Below are 19,889 nucleotides of genomic sequence, written 5' to 3'. Positions count from 1 at the left end.
GGGAAGTGGCTCAGGTGGAGAAATACCTGTGCAGGAGAATCAGTCAGAGGGTCTGACTTGTACTCTGGGCCCATTGCTCCAGGTACTGGGCGAGCAAAGGTGATTTTTTGTTTGTTTAATTTTTTTTTTATTAATCCTCCACTCCCACCCGCCACTCAGGAAAAAAATGGCCGGACGCATCTTTCCGGGCTGGGGCCAGACCAGCCGGGAATGGGCAAGGCTGAGGTTTATGTATCAGTTTACGAGAGGCAGTAATGCAAGATGTGATTGTGCCTGTCTAAATGTGGCTGCTACGAGCGGCAGCAGCTGTTACACTGTGACCTGAACCGGTGGGGCTGCGGCCCCGTTTGGGTCAGAGCTACGCTATTTAATCAATGCGCACTCTTGTTCCAACCATCGAAATTATTTAAAGGGTTTTCAAAAGAGAGAGAACAAATCAAATCAAATCACAACTGTTGTATCTCATTCCGGAGTCAAGTGTAGTTTTTAAAATGTGGGCCTTGTATAGCATCTCCTCCCAGTTTTCATCTATTATCACAATAATTGAGTTTGTAGCTGGAATTAAATTTATCAAATTGTGTTATCCTCTTTAGAAATTGGAGAGGTAGCCTGGCAGGGCGCGGCCGAGTTAATCCGCTTTGCTGAAGCCCCCGGTGGCTCCACGAGGCCCATCCAGGCAGCTCAGACATCTTCCTGTCACCCTGGACACGCTGTAATTTCTCCTCAATCCCTTGTGCAAATAATGACATTTGAATCGAGCATTAACAGGCTTAATTACTTTAAAATTGTCATTTTAATTTACACCGATCTAGTATTGATCATACAAGCAGAGATTAAGCTGTTCAGTGGAGCGGATGATGGGGAATTAAACATTAAAGGGCCCTCCAGGGGCTGCGCGCCGCCCGGCGGGAGCGCAAGAGGGATGATGCTTCTCGGTAATGAACTGGCAGCATGCGGGGACATGAATCTCGGGCTCCTGGAAAAGTGGAAATAATGGGGTTTGGGCGGCATTTGCAGGTTATTCATTCGCTGCCATGCATCAGTTCTCCGGTGGTTCATCTACCTCGCGAACATTTGTTTATCTAGCAAATTCCGAGCTGTGACCTTTTGGCTGAGCACATCGACCAGAAGTTGGAGTGGAGATTTTTCAGGTGTAACTTTTGTAAGTGTCTGTTATGTTTTCTTATGTCTCGGTCACACCCAACAGACGCCTCCGTCTTTCAGATGCGCTGGGGATCTGGGCCGCGTGGCGACAGCGGGAGTGGCGGGGCCGGTTTAAGCGGCACTTTGGTCCCTTTTCAGACGACACGACTTGAGAGTCTTGCATTTTCAGCAAGGAAGTCTCGGCCCTTTGCCTCCTTCCGGTTCGCCTTTAAGTTTTCTTATAGTCAGAGCGACCCCCGACCGTACAGGTGCTGCTGGTGGAGAGAGCGTGGAAATGAAGCGGAACATCCCCTTTTCAGAAGCAAGCACGTTGACAGACTCCTCCCGGCTCGCGCCAGAGCACATCAAATGTCTTAACCTCAAACCGTTTCACTCTGTGGAGGTTACGTAATAAAAACTTAACGTGATTGATTTTATAGCTCAGCAGGGAAGAATGAAAATCTGGATCCGCGATGGCTTTATTTTAAACAGCGGCCTAGAGGTTGAATCAGAGCCTGATCGGGGAGGTGAAAAAACGCCGCTCCCTCGCTCAGGAGAAGCGTGGATTTGCACTTGGGAGCGTTGGAAGGGCTTTATCGTTTCTCTTCAGCGCGACTTACAGGCTTGTCTTCCTTTTTACTGGTTCTTGACTAGCTCACCGACCTTCAGCCTCAGCAGTAGCTCTTTCTGTTTGGTTGAGTTCTGTGGCTTTCTGCAGAAACGGCCTCGCTCTGACGCATCACAAGCGCTACTCGCTTTTATTGGGCACCTCCTGTTTGCCAGGATTGTCCCGAAAGCGCGACCGTGATCCCCCCATTTTATAGCTGGGGACTTGGGCACAGAAAGGCCAGAAACACTAGCGACTGGACCCGGTGGGCAGTCCAGAGGGTCACAGGCACGGCCCCTGCAGCCCTGCCCGAGGCGCAGATAGACGCTAAAGAGAGGGAACGCACACGCGTGTTATCTTAACCCTCCGCTCTTAGACCTGCCAGCACATCCTTACAGGGGAGGACGGGGCCTCAGTGACCCGGGTTCATAAACTAGGCAGGACGATTCCCAAGGACACTCCTGGGACAGGTGGCCGTGCTCTGTCGGGCCCTTTTCCTTGACAGCCGTGGGAGGGTGACGGCCAGTCCTCCGTGCGCTCGCCAAGCCCCATTGGCCTGGCATTGACGCACCCATCAGCTGGTCAAGGGTGGGTCGCGAGGCAGCCGGCAGGGCGGACTCCAGGAGGGCTCTCCTCTCTGGCACGGGACGAGGTGCCACCAGAGGCTCATTGAGACTGTCCGGGCATGGGGATGACAGGCTTGCAGCGCTGGGGTCTTTGCTGTGAGCCCCAGGGCAGCTGTGCTCCATCACGGCTCTCCCTGATCTCGTTACGTGTGTTTCCCGAGGTGGCCCCAGCTCTCCTCGTCGGAGTCGGGGGGTGAGGCTGCACGTCCCACAATGACTCAGTGGCTCCCAGTGCATGTAGTGTCGCGCGTGCACACAGGAGGGCCTGCCCTCCGTACCCTCACTGCCCCCAGCACTCGAGGGGCGTCCTGCGTCCCTGCCCAAGAGGCCCCCACCCCCCCTGCAGTTTCTGCGGCCCCTGAGCCCCCAGGTCCTCGCGCCACCCCTGGCCAAGCCCAGGCCCACAGACCTCCTCCCGAGAATCCCCTCTCCCGCCAAAGCCTGGCGCCGCCCCCAGGACCCCGGATCCGCCTTCTGCCCGGGCCCGGCCCCGGGGCCCAGGCCCCCTGTGTCCCCCTCACCACTTCAAGCCCCGTCCCCTTCCCGCCGGCATCCACCCGCGTGTCAGACCCTCCCCGCAATCGTTTGCCAGTGACTCTGTGACCAGTGGGCAGGCAGGACGTGTGAGGCCCCGGCCACTGAGGACAGGGTGCACCTGGGCCTTGTCCGCCCCATCCCGACTGTGCAGGGACGTTGGGCTCACGGCCTGGGGGGACTCGGTGTCCCCACCGGCCTCCTAGGAGGTGCCGTCAGGAGTTCCCCCGCCATCGGTTTTTCCCGCTGGGCCCGATTGTCCCCATCAGCGCACAGGCCAGTGTTTCCCTCTTTTATGGAGAAAAGCTCTCCCGACCTTCTCTTCCCCTAGATTCTCTATCCTGGGGAAACACTGATTTCTCTTACTTTCTAAGGGAAGGGAGCTCTTCGGTTCCGGGGGGAGTGCAGGCGAGGAGTGGTTGTCACGCTGCTTCTCCGTGACCTCGTCGGTAGGGTCAGTAGGTCCCATTCCTGTCGAGGCCGCAGGGGGCGGCTGTTGTGACCTGCCTCAGAGAGAGGCAAGGGAGGAAGGGCCTTCCTTTCACCTTATGGGCATCACGCTGCCCGCGTGATGTGAAATGTGGGGCGCATGGGAGCCACCGCCTTCCTGCCTTTATCTGGTGCAGTGCTGAGGGGGGGGCAGCAGGCTCACCGAGGGGGCGACGCAGAGACAGTGGGAGCCTCTCCCGGCTGACCGCCCCTCCCTGCTGTGCCATTGTATTCCCTGGGCCACGGCGGGGGCTCCGCGTGGTGGAAGATGCTCACCATCCGCCCAGCCTGGTGGTCAACTCTGAGCAGCTGCGTCCCGATCCAGCGCCACCCGCTGCGGGTCAGAGCGGCCCTGCAAAGCAGACACGGGGCGCACCTCCCACGCCACCGCTGGGGTCCCAGTAACGGGACTGGGGTCCCCAAGTCAGGAAGAGCAGGTACGGGACATAAGCACGGGGCGCTGCTGCAGGGCCGCGCTCTGGACCCCTGCGCTGCTCACCCCCGAAGAGGGCGAGGGGAGGAAGGTGGGCTGGAGCCAGGGCAGCGGCGGCCGGTCAGCGTCGGGCCGGGCAGGTGAGCGCGGGCGCCGAAGCCTGGGGGCCGCTGTGTGCAGCTGGCGGGGCCCTGACTCCAGGGAAGGACAGGAGGCCGCGCCGCTGGTGCTCCTTTGAGGACACTGTGTCCATGGTCTCTCCCAGACCTCTGTAGGCAGACTGGACCGGGCACCCCTACAAATGAGGCTTTCCTGGTGTGTTTGCCCAGATCACAAGGCTAGAAACTGCAGAGCTGAAGACAAGATTAATGAACTGCAGCGGGTGGGCCAGCAGGAAATGGTGAAAGGAATCTGGAAAGACAAAGGCTGGGGTGGGAGGTGTGTGGTCTGACAGACGTGGAACTGGAGCTGAGGGGAACGCTGAGGGCATCAGTCGTCGTGTTTGAACAGAGAATAAGTGACCGTTTTAGCATATAAGAGACAAACACACAAACTCTGCAATCCCAATGGGCCCCAAACAGGATAAAAAAACAAAATCTGTGTCCAGACAACAGATGATAGTGAAAGTGAACAGAGCCCTGGACAAAGGGGCAGAGACGGGGTCCCTCCCACGGGGCAGCCGTGACGCCGACGGCCTCCTTCCCAGCCGAGGCCGCGTCCCAGAAGGAAGCTGCTGGCGTAGGATCCCGGATCCACAGAACACCTTCAGGATGGAAGGTGAAATCGACGTTTTTATTCAAATGAAACCAAAAAGGATTTGTCCCCAGCAGACCCACCCAAGGGGCGATAAATCCTCAAGGACGTTCTTCTTGCGGAAGGAAAAGGACCCCAGGTGGAAAGTAGAGGCCGGAGGACCGCGAGCGGTGGGCACGTGCGGGGCGAACGTGGGGGCAGGATCGCCTGCAGTGTAGACGCGGGGTTGAAACCCACCAGCACCAGCACGAGCAGGAGGTGGTGTCAGTGGAATCGGTGTCCGCAGGGCTGTGCCACGCTGAGAAAGGGCCGTGAGGCTTGAGCGCTGGGGTCCCTGCGAGCCGTGCCCTTCGCAGATGCTGCTCTTGTAGCATTTCTGTGGGCTCAGGACTGGGTTAAATTATTTGAAACAGAAGTAGGTGGCAGTTTCCCAATATAATTGAAGTTTAAAAATCAATTAAGCCTTTTCAGTAGCATTTTATATTCCCAGGCTTTTCTGATGGTAGAAGGTGGTTTGTAAACGGCGTGCGTCCGTGTTGGCTGCTCTTAAATGCATTTTTCTTTACTTAATCCTACGTCCATAATGCGCATAGCCTGTTTCTCCAGAACATTTGGAGGAATGAAACTGTAATTGAAAAGCTAATGATTTTTAGAAGACAAAAGCTGAGAGTCAGAGCTGTTTTAATAATTACGATGTAAACTCCCTACATAATTTAATTGGCATAAAGTTGATTGATTTACTTGGTGAAATCATTTAGACGTGGAAGTATGACAACAAATTTCATAATTAAAACTGTTGTTATTTTAAGTCTGATATTTTTCTTTGCTCGTTATCAAAACTTTCCATTTGCAAAGGTATTATTATTGAAAAGAACGTTCCTACCGCAAAGGAATCTCATTTGGGGACGAAATACTTAGGTGATGTAAAGTTAAAGATGGTTTGTGGGTGCTTGCCGACGGGCTCGGGGTCTGCGGCATTTCTCACCGTTGCCTTGGAGGTTGATGGGCCCACAGCGTGAATTCTGTCTCGTGGACGGATTTACTTTCCCACCTGCTGTCAGGCGTCAGCTCCTGGAACTTGTTAATCAGGCCAAGGCAGTAGCATTTCCCTTTTGAAAAGGAAGGTCCACGATACTGCCTTGAACAAAAGCGAGTGATTCCGTCGGGGGAGGAGGGTGTCGGGTCGTGGACAGGGGCCTCTGAGAGCGTCTCCCAGGTGCTGGGTGGGTCTGGGGCCCCCACATGTCCCTGCCCTCGGGGAGCAGCAGCTGCCTGGGATGCTCAGCTGCGGGACCCTGCCACAATTTCTTCCACATCACCACTGCCCCGAGCCGTGGGATCCGGGTCGGTGCCCAGCCCCGGGCACTCAGCGTGCCGGCGGGTCAGGCCCCATGACCATGCCCCCTCAAGACCACCCGCAGGACACCTCCTGCCCTTGTCCTGTCCTCTTCCCTGACTGTGCCTGGCCCCCGCTGACCATTCCTGGTCCCCACTGACCCCCTGTTCTCATGACCTCCCTCTGTCCCTGCTGACCCCCCGGTGTCCTTACTGACCTCTACCGTGTCCCCGCTGACCTTCCCATGTCCCCGCTGACCCGCCGTGTCCCTGCTGATGGCCCCCTGTCCCCTGCCCTGTGCACTGGCTCTTGTCCTTCCTGGGGGGCTCTCCACACACCAAGCACCCCATTGACATCTGGGCCCAAACGTCTGTCCTGGACTCCGGGCCTGATGTCCCCCTGAGGTGTCTTAGGGCCATTTCAGCCCCAGCTTGTCCAAAGCTGGACGCCTTCCCTCCCGAACCCTCCCCGTCTCAGGCGATGGCAGAGCCCACCTCCAGCTGTCTGGGCAGCACCCCAGCTCCACCTGTTCTGTAAGGATGTCCTGGGGATGGCGCCCCCCGCTCAGAAGCTGACCGTCCCTCCGAGGCCCCCGTCACCGCCCCACGCCCCGCGCCGCCCTCGGGCTCTCAGGCCAGACTTCACGCTGCCCAAGTGCGGCTCGATATGGTGCGGACGGCTTGCGGGGTGCGTGGGTTCCCTGGGAGGGCTGTCCTGGGCCCAAGGTCGCCGTGCGCAGGTTGGGGTGGGACCAGCGTCCTTGCAGCGTGGGGCCATGGCGATGTGCCCTCCCCGCAGCCCACCCGCGAGGCTGTCTGGTGACACGCCAGCCCTCTTCACGCGGCGACTGGGAGAGGTTAGCAGCATGTCACCCTGGTGGGGTTTGTCGCGGGCCAGGGGACGCTGAGCGGCCGTCGCCGCAGTTTGCCCCCCGTCAGGACCGCCGTGCCGGCACTGGGTACCGGGCAGCCCAACGGGGGACAGCACAGCCAGGCTGTGACGGGGCCCAGCGCCCGGGGGCACAGCATGCCAGCCGCTCTGGCGCACGCTTTGTAAAGTGCTTTTTAATCCAGCAACGGAATATCATTAACTTCGCAAGTGGGTGAATACAGTGGACAGCCGATTTGATTAACTTCAGATGCCGCAGTCGGCGGGAGACCAAATGACATTACGCACGTCCCTGGCGCAGGCGGGCTGCCTGGACTGGGGCTGCAGGGTCAGCGGGGGTCCGGGGGCGTCCTTCCGTGTTGAGCCCACAGGCTGATGTGGAGAGTCAGTCAGCTCCTGTTGGAGGTCGCAGAGCTGCTCGGAGAAGCAGCAACACCTCAACGCAGTGTCCCCGCGGCCGCCTGCTGGTGACGTGGGCTGACGCGTCCAGTCGTGCCGCCTTGTCCAGTTAGGCTGCCCGTCCGAGAGTTTATTATACGGAGAAGATCAATGAAGCTCTGCATTGATGGAAGCAAGAGCCTTGTTTCATTTATTATTGTTTATAATCTAATGAATGTTATCGTAACTTTGCTTTGATTTATTACTGCATCTATTAAATTGTTTTAAAACCCGGAGTCTTGGGGCTTACTCTTGTGAAACGGTTGTTCCCCTTATTGGTGAAAGTGCGTTATCCTTTGCAGTCAGGCTCAGCTTCTTGGAGGCGCTGGAGGCTGCGTTAGGTTGTCTTTTGAACTCTGTGCGTTGGCTCCAGAGCCGTGGACCTGTCTCTCATCGGGGTGTCCTGCGCCTCTGCGACTCTCTCGTCTGACCGGTGGATTCGTGCCATGTGCCAGGCCTTGTGCGGGGGACTCAGAGGTGACCGGACCACCCTCAAGGAGCTCCCTCCACTCCCGGTAAAGAAGGGAATAAGCACACAGCCAGAGTGGGCAGCACTGCAGAAAGACAGGGCTCTGCGGGGCTGCAGTCCAGGAGGGCTGCTCAGAGGAGGCAGCATTTCCATGGAAACCTGCAGCCTCAGGGCTCTATTCCCATGGAAACCTGTGGCCTCAGGCTCTCGTGAGAAGAAGCTGGCACAGCAGGTAATGCCTTGATGACGGCAGAACTTGGCCATCTCCAGGCCTGGGAGGGCCAGTGTGGCCAGAGCTTTGTGAGCTGGGCGGGCTTGTCGTGAGGAAGGGTGACTGGAGAGCAGAGGAGCACAGGGCCAGACTCCTGGTGGCCCTGGCAGCAGGTGGGGGAGAGGCGGGGAAGCAGTGGAGGAAACGAGGGTCCCACCTGGTGCGGGGCAGGGGAGGTTAGAGACACGTTTCTGTGATCACGGAGTTCATGCGGGGAGTGGACGTTTGGGGCGGACGTGGTGGTGGAGAAGCAGCGGGAGGTGTCTAGAGAGAATGAGGTTTTCAGTGGGAGCAGGAGGGGGACCGACGCCGTAATGTCTGAGTCGGAGAGGCTGGACTCTTGTGGGAAGTCGCGCGGGGACTGAGTGCCCTGCACCTGAGGCTGGCCTCCGGGGTGGGCGCTGCAGGGTGAGCTGATGGCTGCTGCCACGTGGAGCTGGGGAAGAGACCCCGGGGAGGCCGAGAGTGGTGTCCTGACACCCAAAATGAAGGCCCGTGCAGGAGGACGGGTCGGTGACAGGAGGACAGGTCCCATGTTGCTGGGAAGCTCAGGGTCCCAGAAAGTCTCCTGCGGATTTGCAGCTGGGCCGTCACGAAGACTTGGCTTAGTGATTTCACCGGGTGGTGAGGACAGAGACAAGGTTGGGAACAGGCAAAACCCGGGACACGGCGCAGCAGACAGAATCCAGCGAGGCGTAAACACGTGCATCGTGATCAAGCCAGGCCGATGCCAAGAATGCAAGACTGGCTTAGCATTTTAAAATCTCTTAAAGCAATTGGCTGCTTTAACCATCCAGAAACCAGACCTCAATATGGTTAAAGATATATCATGTTTATGGGCAGGAAGACTGAGTAGTATCACAAAGACGTCAGCTGTCCCCGAGTCGATCTGTGTGCGTGATCCTAACCCCGGCAGGATGTTTCGGGTGTAATCTGGCCGTTGTTCTGGAGTTTTATATGCAAGTATAAAGGGCCGAAAATCACAGAAGCAATTGTGAAGAAAAGCAAAACGGGGCATTCATTTATGCTACCTAATATCAAGACTTATTATAAAACTAAACTAGGAAAAAGTGCTATTAGAAATAGACCAATGGAACAGAACCGAGAGCCCAGAGAACAGATCCCCAAACGGATGGAAATGTGGTAAATGAGTCGTCACATACGTAAAGGGGAAACCGGACAGTATGGAATTCCATATGGAATGAAGTAACGCTAGATCTCACCTTGTGCCATACCCACGAATAAGTCCCTGTTATTGTAAAAACCTAAATGGGAAAGAAACAACCTTACACGTTTTACATGGAATATTGAGACTCATTGTGGGATCAGACTAGGGAACTGTTTCCAAACAAGACGTAAAGGCGAAACCATAAAGGACTATGTCGGCTACTTTGACTACCTTAAAAATAAAGGCTTTCCTTTCATGAAAGATACCATAAAAAACTGACTAGGTAAGCCACAAAGAGTGGGGGAATTCTCTGTAATACAAGCAGTAGACAAGGGAAATAGAAAATAAGCAAAGGGTAAGAACAAGGTGTTCACAGGAGAAACCCATCTCCACTCCTCTCAAAAAGAGGTGCTCAGCTGCACGAGTCGAAGGAAAGTGCAAACAAGACAACAGTGACGTGGAATCCCACCCCAGTCGTCTGGCAGAGATCGAGGTGTGCCGGCACCAGGTCCTGGCGAGGGTGTGGGGCAGCAGGCACTGCTGGGCGCCGTGTAGAAACCTGTGTGGAAGATGCCCAGCCACCGTGACCCAGAAACCCCAGCCGCATGTCACATACACGTACACGCACATTTAATACACGCGGGTGTGTATCTCTCCCGTGTGCTCAAGGACACCGTGCAATGTTCGTTTTAGTATTGGTTCTAATAGTGAAAACCTTGGAAGCAGTCTTCATGTCCAACAGCAAAGCTGGATAAATAACTTGCAGTATTATTGTATATTGGATCTTATAGCATTAAAAATAAGCTAATGTTACATGTTGCAACATCAAACGTTTCTCAAATAGAACTTTGAATGGAAAATAAAGCAAGTTCCTTAGCCAAAGCAATGTTGAGGAAAAGAAATGGAGCTGGAGGGATCAGACTCCCTGACTTAAGACTGTACTACAAAGCTACAGTCATCAAAACAAGTTCCTGAGGAGGGAGTAGGTACGATGGTGCAGATAAAGTTGGTGAAGGCTCTGAGCCCTTCCAGGGGTGCCTTTGACCTTGGTCACCGACACTGAGGATGGCAGCCACCTCTGGGGGGACAGTTGCGTTGGGAGTGTCCAGCACAGCGGACGCCTTGGAAGCCCCCACGTAACCTAAGGCCTTTCTAGAGCAGTTGCTTAGTGCCCTGCTCCCCCCATAACCCCCATGCTGACTTTTGTGCCGATCACTTTATTCCTTCGTTCTGTTTAAACGCACTCTTTCGATTGTGTTTCTGTTACCTGGGCGCCACGCCCTGTGAAGTTGCAGGACCTTTCGTCCCTCAACATTGCGAAGCCTCGTGTGGTTTTCGGCCTGGTTGGCTTGTTCTCCTTGCTGTGCAGTGCTCCACTGTAGGGCTGGAGCACAGGTGTGTCTTCACCTCGTTAGGCATTTGGTCGCTGGGTCTGTTGGGGTTTCTGGCAGCGCCGCCTGCCTTCCCGCGCGTGTGTCCTGAGAGCCCCGGCTTCCGAGAGAGAGCTCTGTGTGTTTATGCACGGCTTCCCCTGCATGGAAACTCGCTGTGAGGCCGTGGAGCTGTGCGTCTCCCCATGGCTGTGTGCTCAGAACTTGCAGGTCCCCCGTGTCACGAGGGATCCACAGCCCGCCTGGGTCCCCATCACAGCCTCTCGTGTCCTGAACTTTGTTCTCCGCGGGTGGAGATGTTTGCATCTGATCCTGTTGGAATGTCAGTGCTGAGCTGAGCACAGCTGCTTCCCTGACGCCACAGCGCGTGTGCACATGCAGGACCGTACCTCATTTGGGGGCCCTGTGTCCACGGGGCGCTGTCTGCTCCCCAGGATGGAGCAGGTGACATGTCAGGGGTTCATCATAATCTCCAGACCAAGGGGCCTTTCCAGCCGTGAGTCATTCACGCCCATTGATTCTAACGTAGAGCAGCTCACGTTCTGTGGTTTGCTGCAGACTTGAGGATTAGTTATCAGCTGTGTCTTAGGAAGTTTTTATCGTCTTCTCAGATGCACTTATTTTATTTTTTTAAAAAGTGACATGTTGAAAACGCTTTATCCGTAGAAACAATGTAATGTAGTGCCTTCCGGGAGGAGCTGTGTTGCATTTAAAGGCAGTTGGCCTTCCCGATGGGCAGATTCCCTGGCCCTAGGCTGTGTGTGACCACCTGGCTCGCCCTCTCCTGTCCTAGAATGCAGCAGCTGGCTTCTCCGGGAGCCCCCTGCCTGGGGGACGGCGGTGGGTGTTCCCTGGGACTTGGAGGAGGGACGCTCCCTTCTGCAGGCGCCCTGGGAGCTGAGACCCGGCCTTCTTGTTCCCACGGTGCCCTCAGAGGCACTGTTAGCGCCTTGGGGTAGTGTGCGAGAAGCACGTGTATGGTTTCCTCTTTCATCGCATCCGGAGAAGAACATTTCGCTCCTGTGCCCCTTCCTGCTCAGTCGATTTGACTTGAGGGTTCGGAACTGTCTGAAAGCCAACTGGACGTGGGGGCCGAGGGCTAACCTGTACCTGGGCCGCTGACGTCGGCGCAGAAATGATCGGTTAATGAATGTCTGATCAGCTTGCAAATAAAAGGTGGAGGGGTGTTTCCAAGCAGTAGCTTTTGCCGGTGAGTCCCCAGCCCGCGGCGGGTGGGCGGCGGCTCCGTCCGTGGTGCCTTTCGCAAATCCACACTTCGCCAACGTCTGCGGATGCGTGGCTTCCTGTCCAGCGTGGGGGACGTCTGCCTGTGGCCCCATCCCGTGCCCTGGCTCTGTGTATCTGCAGAGCGGCCTGCGGCTTTCAGAGCTCAGCTCCCACAGGCAAACGAGCGCCCAGGTGTGGCCTGTGGTCCCGTCAGCCGTTAGCCAACCTGCTCCAGGCGGGGGACTGGCTTCGCAGCACTGCAGACCCTCGAGGATCCAGTGGAGCCGGGCAGGTGGGACCAGGAGCCACACGGGCCGGATCCGGTCCACACCCAGCACCCCTTCAGAGCCCTGTCGCGAGAACTCTGGCCTTGGGTCCCCGTAGCCGCGGGGTGAGGCCGCCCCTGAGGCCATCCTGCTGCCAGAGGTCAGGGCGCCCGCCCTGTGTCTGCTGCTCCGGGGACACAGGAGCGGCTGGACTGCATTTCGCTAATGGAGAATTAATAAGCACTCTTGACAGTCAGGTTTATAAATATGTAAAAAGTATTTTAATTGTTTCTAGCAAAACAGGCAAGGAGTCAATACTCTGAGACGTGACGAACACACTGCTGACAGGTGCGGGGTCAGAGGACCCGCGAGCCGGCGTCCCGTCGGCAGGCTGCTTCCTGCCCCCTGTCCTCACAGCCTGTGACAAATGGGCCCTGAACTGTATCGATGGAGTCGGTCAGACGTTGAAAAAGTTGAGTTGAACTTTGGCTTGAAATATTCATTAGAGCTAATTATGGATTTTCTGACTTTGTGAGTTACAGCCCTGCACCTGCGTTGGCAGTTGATTTTCCATTTATTTACTGTAAACTTCTTAATATCATGTTAGCTTTGTCACATGCAATGAGGCAATAGTTCAAATCTTTGCAATTGCGTTATTTACGTACGCTTTTTCTGAGTGCTTTCTTTACCCAAGCAAACGGGAAGACATCCGTTCGCTCGTGGGTGTGGTCCTGCAGCTTTCCAGGGCCCGGTACTGCCCACGTCCCTCTTCTTGGAGGGGCCTTGACTGTCCGCGGTCAGAACAGAGAGCGAAGGCTGGTCCTCGGGTGTGTGCGCCAAGGTGCCCAGCTCCTCTGAGAGGATTCGGGGCAGAGACCCGATGGGTGAGTCAGGCAGGCAGCACGTGCGCTCCGTTTACTTTGTGCCTGCGCCGTGGGGAGCCTGTCGGCACTGACCACGTGCCTGAGTCCCCGTCACACACATGGATACACACGAAAAAGATGTGTAACCACACGCGCGCGCACATACCCGGTTAAGTCTGAATCCCAGGTAACAAGTGACCTTTGGTGCCAGATGACCCATCCCCACCCCAGCCTGGTCCCTGCACTTTGGCCTCTTCCTGAGGGGGGCGAGCAGGGCCGACTCGTCGCCCAGAGCGGCTCCTGGCACCCGGCGGGCGCTCCGGGGCTGCTCGTGTTGTTGATCGTGGATGGGCAGGGCCGGTGGCTCCGGAGGCTCTGAGGTTGCAGCTCAGTCCTGAAGGATGAACAGGGATTGGACCGGGCAGCGGGCGGCCGGCCCGCCGAGGGGCAGGGGGAGCCACAGCGAGGCTGTGCTGCTCGGAACGGAGCCGTGTCCTCACTCAGGAGCCGTCCACTCTGTCCCGACCCTCGCCCTCTGGACCACTGGACCCTGCAGCAGACGGGAGGCGGCGGGGGCGGGGCGGGGGCGTCCACAGGGGAGATGCCTACTCGGGGTTGGCTAGCGGCCGGCGCTGCTGGCGTCCTGGGTCGGGAAGTGTCTGCGGCTGACTGTTGAGTTTGGGGGCTGTGATTGGGCTGCAGTGAGCTGAACTCTTTTTCTCACCCACAGAGCTTCTTAGTCACCGCTCAGGACTGCTTTAGAAACGCTCCCGTGCTGGCCTCACTCCATTTCTCTGTTTGCTCTACAGGCACTAGGAAGCTTTTACTTTCTTCACGAATCCTTAAAAAACATCTCCCAGTTTGACTTTAAAGGTAAGACTCCATGCGTGCTCTGCTGTCTTCTGGGATTCTCCATCTTGGTGGACCCCCGACCCCCTGCCCGCTAGTCTGGCTTCTCCTGGTCCCTCCCACCCAGTGTTCCTGCGAGAGCACCACATGGTCTGGGTTTGATCGAGGGGTTTGCGCAGTCACTAAGCAGGGAATCGTGAGGACACCTGCTTTCTGGCTTCTCTGAGGCCGAGGTGGCCGGCCTGTGCTGGGCGGCTTCCCCCTCCCCGTCCCGCCCCGCCCGCGGCCGTCCCAGCCCGTTCCCGCACCTCTGCCACCCCTCATGGCTCTAGCGGGTGACTCTAGCTTTCCTATAATACAGTCAAGAGGAGAGGGAAGTGTTTTGTATCTGTGTACCTGTCGAACGTGAGAAAGTAAAAAAAATGAGAAACACAACTGGAGAGTAGCATATTTCAGAAGAAAATGGGCGAGAGCATATGTTTGTGGCAGAGCTAGAAAATGTAGCCCCGTGTTTAATGGGTAAACACTGTGTGTCTGTACTGAGAAGAGTCACCTAAGATGCTCATGACACGAGGGCGTGTGAGCCTGTCCCCTGATCTGAGGAGTTGCCGTCTCTGCTCCATTCAGTCTGCGGGATGCGTGTGCATTTATCTTCCACGCAGGGTCGTCTCTTCATGTTACATGTAAATCCGTCTGAGCTCCACTTGGGCTGTTGAGCCAGATCGCATTAATCTGAGATGCCTCCCGAGGTGAGATAGCTGTGGGAGTGGCTGATTATGTCGGATTGTTCAGATTCATTGTCACCACTAACTCGGGAGACGGATCGCACTCTCCAGGTTGGGAAGCAGTGATTCCATCAGCGTTGGGAGCAGGGTCCCAGCCAGCAGGCGATTGTTCACCGGCCCTGCAGCCTGAGCTTTCTCTGCTCTTGAGATGCAGCGTCTGCCTTTCCTGCCGAGGAGCTTGGAGCGGCCCAGCAGACCTGGCAAGAGCCGGGGCTGGGGCCGCTCTTCCCATGACCCTAGCAGACACTGGACATCGAGTGTCCTGTCCTCGGGCTGCAGAGCTGTGAGCAGAGGGGCTGTGCAGACACAGCGGCTCCAGACGAAGCTGAAACAGAACGGCTTGCGCTTCTAATAAACCTGCACCTCAGGCTCCACAGGTGCCACGTCTGTTGAACTTTTCCTTCTTCCAAGTAACCATTTGCAGACATATTTTATTACTAAATCAAACTCGTCCGAAAGTACCTGGCTAGCACACAGTTTATTTACAGCCGTACCTTCGATGTACATTTATTTGACTCTAGCAAAACCTCCATGCTATCACTGACAAGAACCATTATAAGATGGGCAGCGGCCGTGCCCTGAGCAGGCGAACCTGGCGGGAGGCTGTGTCGAGTCTGAAAACACCCCGGGGCGTGGCGTGGCAGGTGTTGCTGCCGACGGATCCCCAGCGCGGGCGAGGCCGGGGTCTCAGGCAGGCGTGGGCCGCCGGCCCCTGCTCCACAGCCCCAGCTCTTTGAGGCTCGCACTTCTGCCTGGAATTGAACTACAGCAAAAGCAATCCAGGTTTGTGAAGTTTGAATCAACTTTTGAAAAGAAACAGCCTGAATTTTAACAAATGTGTTCCTACTTAGAAACTTGAGATGAAAAGGGATGAAAGGGACTCCAGTTTCTGGTCCAGCACGTGATGAGCTTGGAAGCTGTCACTCAGTCCTCAGGAGAGACAATCCAAACAAGCTGAAAATGGATGATTCTTCTTAGGTCCCTCAGAGGAGCAAGGTCACAGGGCAAACTGCTGCCCCCAAACCGGGGAGACGGACAGACGGGCCCAGAGGGTCAGAGCCCACTGAGCAGAGAGCACCACAGGTCAGGACACTAAGACAGGCCGAGCCTGGGCAGCTGGTGGGGGAAGCGCACCCAGGCTCAGGGCCTACACTGTCGCGGGCTTTACCTCCTGGAAGCTAACCAGGTTCTCACGCCGAAGATGAAAGAAAAATCCCCAGACATTTCTGGCAGGGGAGGGGAAAGTAGCTATTGTGAAGTATGCCCAGACAGCTCTGTTCTTCTTAAAGGCCTGCCCTCAGGGAAACCCTGAGCCCAGCCCACTGGGGTCTGATCAGGGCCTAACCAACGGGGGAGGGAGATAGCCGATTGCAGCCTCCTCTAGCCTTCCTGTGCAACCTGGGAAAACAAGAAGAGCAGATTAAGTCCAAAATAAGCAGAAGAAAGGAAATAATAAAATCGGAGCCTATACGTCAGTGAAATTGAACAGAGACACTCAGGAGAGAAAAGCAATGAAGCCAAAAAAGCTAGTGCTTTGAAAAGATCAATAAACTTGGTAAACCTTTAGCCAGGCTAACCAAGAAAAAAAGAAGACACAAATGACTAGTATTAGAAATGAGAAAGGGGTCATCAGTACGGATCCTGTGGACATTAAAAGGATGATAAAGGTATATTGTGAACAAGTCTGTGCCCATAGATTTGATAACTTAGATGGCCCACTTCTTTGAAAGATACGATCCACCAAAACTCATTCAAGGAGGACTAGATAGTATGCATGGGCCTTTGTCTATTAAAAGGAATTCAATCAATAATTAATAACCTTCTAAAAACATCACGCCCAGATGGTTTCCCTGGTGAATTCCACCAAACATTTAAGGAAGAAATTATACCAATTCTCTACAATCTCGCCCAGAAAATAAAGGCAGAGGGAAAACTTCCTAATTCATTCTATGAGGCCAGCATTACCCTAATAACAAAACTAGATAAAGGTATTACAAAAAAGGAAAGCTATAGGCCAGTATCTCTCATGAACAGAAGATGCAAATTCCTCAATATAATATTAGCAACTCACAACTAACAATGTGTAAGAAAAATTATACACTATGACCAACTCAGATTTATCCCAGATATGCAAGCCCGATTCAGCATCCAAAAAATCAGTTAATGCAATCCATCACATCAGTAGACTAAGGAAGAAAATCCCATGATTATATCAATAGATACAGAAAAGGCATTTGATAAAATCCAACACCCACTTACGATAAAAAATCTCAGCAAACTAGGAACAGAGGAGATCTTCCCCAACTCAGTAAAGAAGATCTACAGAGATTCTACACTAACATCAGAATTAATGGTGAGAAACTAGATACTTTTACCCTAAGGTCAGTAACAAGGCAGGGATGGCCACTCTCACCATTTCTCTTCAACATCATACCGGAAATCTTGGCTAATACAATAAGACAAAAAAAAAAAAAAAAAGGAAATTAAAGGCTTATTGATGGGAAGGGGCTGTCTTGGTTCTTAGGTGACATGTTTACATAGAAAATCCCAAGGAACCACCACCACCAACAGTAGCAACAAAAACTGGTACCAGTAAGCAAGGTTGCAGGATATGAGGTTAATATCATACGTCAGTGGCTTTCCTCGATACCAGCACTGAACAGGTAGAATTTGAAAGTAAAAACACTATCATTTACCTTAGCACACGTACAAAAAGAAGTACTTAGGAATAAACCTGACAAAATATGTATTATCTACATGAGGAAAACTACAGAATCTGATTGAAGGAATCAAAGAAGACCCAAAGAAGTGGAGAGGTGGTTCATGTTCATGGATAGGAAGCCTCCGTATTGTCAAGTTCTTCCCAACTTGATCCATAGATTCAACACAAGCTCATTCAAAATCCCAGCAAGTTATTCTGTGGATATTGACCAACTGATTCTAAAGTTTATGTGGAGGCAAAAGACCCAGAAGAGCCAACACAATATTGAAGAAGAAGAACAAAGTCGGAGAACTGACAGTACCCAACATCGAGACTTTCTATAAAGTTACAGCAGTCAAGACGGTGTGGTGTTGGTGAAAGAAGAGTCAGATAGATCAATGGCACAGAAGACAGAGCCCAGAAACGGACCCACACAAATACAGTCAATTGATCTTTGACACATGAGCAAAGGAAACAAAACAGAGCAAAGAGACTCTTCTCAACAAGTGGTGCTGGAACCTGCCGGACATCCACACACACAAAGAGGAATCTAGCCACAGACCTTACACCTTCACAAAAACTTAAAATGGATCATAGACCTAAATGTAAAATGTGAAACTGTAAAACTCCTAGATGATAACATAGGAGAAAATGTAGGTGAATCTTGGGTTCAGTGATGACTTTTTAGATGCAACACCAAAAGCATGATCCATGAAAGAAATAATTTTAAGTTGGACTTTACTAAAGTGAAAAACTTACATTCTGCAAAAGACACTGTTAAGAGAATGAGAAGACAAGCCAGAGATGGGAGAAAATATTTGCAAAAGACACACCTGATAAAGGACTGTTTTCCAACATATACAAAGAGCTCTTAAGACTCAACAATAAGAAAGCAACCCAATTTAAAAGTGAGCTAAAGATTTGAACAGACATCTCACCCAGGAAGATATACAAATAGCAAATAAACATATGATGAAAAGATATTCAACATCATATGTCACCAGGGGAATGCAAATTAAAACAACAATTAAAACCACTACACACCTATGAGAATGGCTAAAATCTGAAAACTTGACAACGCTGTGCTAGCAAGGACGTGGGGCAACAGGAGCTCTCACTCACTGCTGGTGGGATGCAGAACCGTCCAGCCTCTTTGCAAGACAGGTTGGCAATTTCTTGCAAAGCTAGACATACTCTTAACACATCCCTTGGCATTTACCCAAATGAGCTGAAAACTAATGTCTGCACGAAAACCTTTACAGCAATGTTTATAGCAACTTGATTCGTAATTAGCAAAAACTGGAAGTAACCAGAATATGTCCTTCACAGATGAACAAATAAACAAGCTGTGGTCCAGAGACAAGGGAGTATTATTCAGCAGTAAAACTAAGTGAGCTATCAAGATACAAAAACTCATGGAGGAACCTTTTAGGAGGAACCTAAAATGTGTGTTCCTGACGGAAAGCAGCCCACTGGAGGAGGCCGCCTGCAGCATGTGGCCAACAACTGAGGAAGGGACGGAGACAGTAGAAGCATGGCTGGTTGACAGGCGCTGGGGGAGGGAGGGATGGACAGGTGGAGCACGGGGGTCAGGGCCGTGGAAGTGCTCTGCGTGCCACTGCAGCGGTGGATACATGGCGTCGTGCGTTTGTCAGGACCCCTAGCGCGTACGAGCCCACCACCACGAGATGCTGGGAAGCTGTTCGGGGGGCGGATGGGAACTCTGCACTTGCAGCTCAGTTTTTGTAATCCCCGAACTGCTCTACAAATACAGGCTCATTTTTAAGGAAGAGGCCTCCTCCGCCCCACCCCCCCGTCTCCTTCTCTTTCCTCAAGGGAGCTGGGGTTTCATCTCAGCAGAGCTGCCCGCTGCTGCAGCCCCTGCCCTGTCCTCATTCCCAGGAGCCTGCAGGTGGCTGCCCATGCCTCAGGGCTGGTCCTGCACCTGTGCCCGCCTGGCTCACCGAGGGCTGGTGCGTCTGCCCTGTGGGCATCCATGCGTCCTGAGGATGTCTGTTTGGGGGGGCGTCCACCCCTCTGCAGCTCATGAACCGATGCCCCCAGTGGGCTGTTTTGGTGATTCAGCCTTTGCTACGAGGATCCCCATCCTGAGCAGACCTTTAGAAAGAACTTGCTTTATTCTCAGGTCCAGGCAATACTGGCGGTTAGCAAAGGGGCGTAGGAAGGAGGGATAAATAACCCCCTGCAGGGCGCCCAGACAGTGGGCCCGCATGGCCCCAGCAGCAGCTCGGCGCCTCCCAGGGACGAGCCCGGATGTCGGGAGGAGGGGGGTCCCTAGGACCTGGCAGAGGCGGCCGCTGCCAGAGGCTGGACCTCCGCCCGGCCCTCACCCTCCTCAGAGGCCTCGTGGGGGCCCAGGGCCACCCCTCACTCCTCCATCAGGCTCAGCTCCGCCCTGCTCCGGGGCTCCCCTGACCGCCCCCCAGGTGACACCCTCCCGTCCTCCACACTCGGGGAGTATCCACGTCCCGTGTCCTAACCCACGTCCATCTCCCCGCCTCATGCCCAGGCCCACTCTGCGGGTCGTGTCTGCGTCCCATGTCCGCGTCCTCAGCTTCTGGCCGGGCCCCACGGCACTCAGTGGACGTCCTGGTGCCCACTGGTGCAGGGAGGGGCCAGGAGGGGAGTTGG

The 19,889-nt window shown here is 54.3% G+C and overlaps 1 protein-coding gene across 4 annotated transcripts in view; it reads left to right on the top strand.

The window, feature by feature from the left end:
• The window catches only part of INPP5A (inositol polyphosphate-5-phosphatase A), a 187,396-nt gene that overhangs the window by 110,497 nt on the left and 57,010 nt on the right, over nt 1-19,889 (top strand). For 3 of the 4 annotated variants that reach the window (XM_024762240.1, XM_024762249.1, XM_024762260.1), the window contains exon 5: nt 13,712-13,775. The exons of the other annotated variant lie outside the window; for it this stretch is intronic. In XM_024762240.1, coding sequence (XP_024618008.1) covers nt 13,712-13,775 — 64 coding nt within the window. The remainder of the gene's footprint in view (nt 1-13,711; nt 13,776-19,889) is intronic. 4 annotated transcript variants of the gene reach the window in all.

The sequence above is a fragment of the Neophocaena asiaeorientalis genome, unplaced genomic scaffold, assembly GCF_003031525.2.
Source record: "Neophocaena asiaeorientalis asiaeorientalis breed wild unplaced genomic scaffold, Neophocaena_asiaeorientalis_V1.1 scaffold356, whole genome shotgun sequence".
Taxonomy (NCBI): domain Eukaryota; kingdom Metazoa; phylum Chordata; class Mammalia; order Artiodactyla; family Phocoenidae; genus Neophocaena; species Neophocaena asiaeorientalis.
Note: the sequence above shows the minus strand (reverse complement) of the source record. Positions and strands in the feature narration are given on the sequence as shown.